The following is a 2,938-nucleotide window of genomic DNA, read 5'->3' as shown; positions in this document are numbered from 1 at the left end:
ATCGGCATTTGGGTTGTTTGCATTTTTGGCCAATATGCATAATGCTGCTGTGAACGTTTCAGCACAAGTCTTCATGTGGACATATGTTTCCTTTTCTCATGGATTGGCATCTGGGAGAGTAATTGCTGGGACATATGGTAATTTTTTCAGAGTTTTTATTCTCTCATGATCACCTGAAGTTCTCTTTGACTTTCTTGAGAACTCTAGTCCCTGGAGTCTTTAACTTTTTTCTGTCGGTCCTCTTCTGAACACACTTTCTTCCCATCAAATGTGGTTAACATTCGACTGACTCACAAGTAACCAGAAGCCTGCAAAGTGAAATGGTCTAAGCATGTGTGTGTTTAGTGGAGGAAGGAATAGGTATTTGTATCTACTATTTGCCAACTCCCTGCTAATGAAAATTCTTTGTTCCAACTATATGAATTGAAAAGAACTGTAAGTGATCTGCAGTGTCATTACTTCCTCAGAGCATACAAACACTTCATTTCTGTTTGTTTATAGAGAGAACTTTGCTCAGTGTTGACCATTTTGGGGAAGTTTTTAGAAATTCAATAACTATAGTTAAGTAACAGATATAAGATATGGTGAAAAACATACTTCCTCCTGGTAATGCAAATATTTACTGCCTGTTTATCTTTTCCTCCAAATGATAATTTAAGCTTTTTTGTTCTGCAAATGTGCTTAACCTTTTTGCAGTTTTCCCGAGTCTCTGCAATAAATGGAGAAGATAGCTAGTTACCAAGAGAATGCAGTCTTCACCGTATTCTAATAAGCCACCCTGATTGGGTCAGTGTAGTGTTTAAGAACAGGATGAACAAATAAACTGGCTCCGCTGTTCTGTCCTGAGCAGTGGGTTCGCCAAAATCTGCTCATCAGGAGATGTGCAGATCTGGCTTCTCTGTGGCATGTCAGTTTTCTACTAATCCAGATGGCATCTCATAATGATACCACACTTAGTCTCAGCAATTCTTAAGGCTAACCTGATGATATTCACCATCACACATTTTGATGGGATATTGAATTTTGTAGGATTCTACACCTGGACTTTGGGTGGAAAATCATTCCTTATAATTTGCATTTACCAGGTCATTAAACTACACTTACTCTATAGAAATGTGAATCAAAATGATGTTAAGCTAGGCTTTTGCTCCTCCTTTTTTTCTTTATTTTCATGCAGCCCAGAGTGCCTAGACCTGGATTACAGAGAGTTTAGGTGAAAATCTATTCGTCAGCTGGTGCAGTGGCTTATGCCTCTAATCCCAGCACTTTGGGAGGTTGAGGTGGGTGGATCAGCTGAGCTCGTGAGTTCGAGACCAGCCTGGCCAACATGGAGAAACCCCATCTCTACTAAAAATACAAAATTAGCCGGGTGTGGTGGTGCATGCCTGTAATCCCAGCTACTTGGCAGGCTGACGCAGGAGAATCGCTTGAACCCAGGAGGCGGAGGTTGCAGTGAGCCTAGATTGTGCCATTGCACTCCCGCCTGGGCAACAGGAGCAAAACTCCATCACAAAAAAAAGAAAAAACCTATTTGTCAAAGAAGTATTTCTATGGTCCTGTTTCCTGAGTTAAGTAAACCAAAAGCTACTAATGAATATTTATTAGATATTTGAAGTAATGCTCTGCTAATTTTAAATATTGAAAAGGAGACTTTCAAAGTAGGAGACCTCCTTACCGCCTTATCTTTATTTAAACCTGTAATAAATATCCCTGAAATGTAAAGAACTTTTGTTATTTCAATTGTATGAGTTTAACAAATATTCCTCGGAGTCTGTGTCTTCAGTAAGTTTGTCTTTTCTCATATACATTCACATTACTGTTTCCTCTTTTTTGTTTTTTGAGACAGAGTCTTGCTCCATTGCCCAAGCTGGAGTGCAGTGGTGCGATCTCAGATCACTACAACCTCTGCCTCCTGGGTTCAAGTAGTTCTCATGCCTCCCTAGTAGCTGGGATTACAGGCGCCGCCACCATGCCTGGCTAATTTTTACATTTTTAGTAGAGACGGGGTTTCACCATGTTAGCCAGGCTTGTCTCCCAACTCCTGACCTCAGGTGATCCGTCCGCCTTGGCCTCCCAGAGTGCTGGGATCACAGGCATGAGCCACTGCACCCAGCCTACTGTTTCCTCTTATATGAAACGTTTCTTGGCAGTTTTTCTTTACAGTAGGCTGTTTCTTCCCAGGCGCCCCCTGCAGACAGCGATGATTCAAGACGGCCTCATCTTCTGGCTGGTTGATGCTCTGAAGGACCCCGACTGCCTGTCTGACTACATGCTGGAGTACTCGGTGGCTTTGCTTATGAACCTCTGTCTCCGCAGCACAGGTCTCAGCCCCCCAACCCTCATTCTATTGCAAGAAGGGGAAGAGATCTTGACCTTTGAAGCTGGGTTTCTAGTGAGCATGATGTGGTTTGCTTTTAGTCTCATAGAAAACTAAAAACAGAAAAAAGAGTGGAAAGCATTTCCAACTAGGTATCAAGCTGTTGAATCCCTGAAGACAAAATCCCTTCTCACCCTGGAAAAAATGTCTTGTATCTATGTAGTGCCCACATTAAGAGGAGACTAAGTTCATTTACATTTTTCTTTATTGCATTGTTCAAAGGTAGGCAATTAAGAATATGATCCGCTTTTCTGAAGACAAAGAAGTGTGTTCCCAAGATCCTATAGGATTAAGCTGGCCGCAGTAGCAGTGACACTAAACCACACTTCCTGTTGTGAATCACACGCTTTTCCCTGCCCCAGCCCTGGAGGTGGAGGTTCTCCTGTGGGCATAAGTCATTTATATACTTGATCACTGAAGGCAGTGATTTTAGCTTTTCCAGGTACAGGTACTATCTCATTTCAGTTGTTACCTGGGATGAAAGAAGCTTCTTTAGAAGAGATGCCAAGTCTAGGCTTTGGCTTTCCTCAGCCTGAGCATCCAGTGTTTGGAGAGAAAGGC

The 2,938-nt window shown here is 42.1% G+C and overlaps 1 protein-coding gene across 1 annotated transcript in view; it reads left to right on the top strand.

Annotated features, from left to right (window-relative positions):
* The window catches only part of ARMC9 (armadillo repeat containing 9), a 218,680-nt gene that overhangs the window by 94,917 nt on the left and 120,825 nt on the right, over nucleotides 1-2,938 (top strand). Inside the window, exon 15 of the mRNA XM_011998077.1 lies at nucleotides 2,182-2,321. Coding sequence (XP_011853467.1) covers nucleotides 2,182-2,321 — 140 coding nt within the window. The remainder of the gene's footprint in view (nucleotides 1-2,181; nucleotides 2,322-2,938) is intronic.

This window comes from Mandrillus leucophaeus, unplaced genomic scaffold (genome assembly GCF_000951045.1).
Source record: "Mandrillus leucophaeus isolate KB7577 unplaced genomic scaffold, Mleu.le_1.0 Scaffold555, whole genome shotgun sequence".
Lineage (NCBI taxonomy): Eukaryota > Metazoa > Chordata > Mammalia > Primates > Cercopithecidae > Mandrillus > Mandrillus leucophaeus.
The sequence above is the reverse complement of the archived record's forward strand: the minus strand, read 5'-3'. Positions and strand labels throughout refer to the sequence as shown.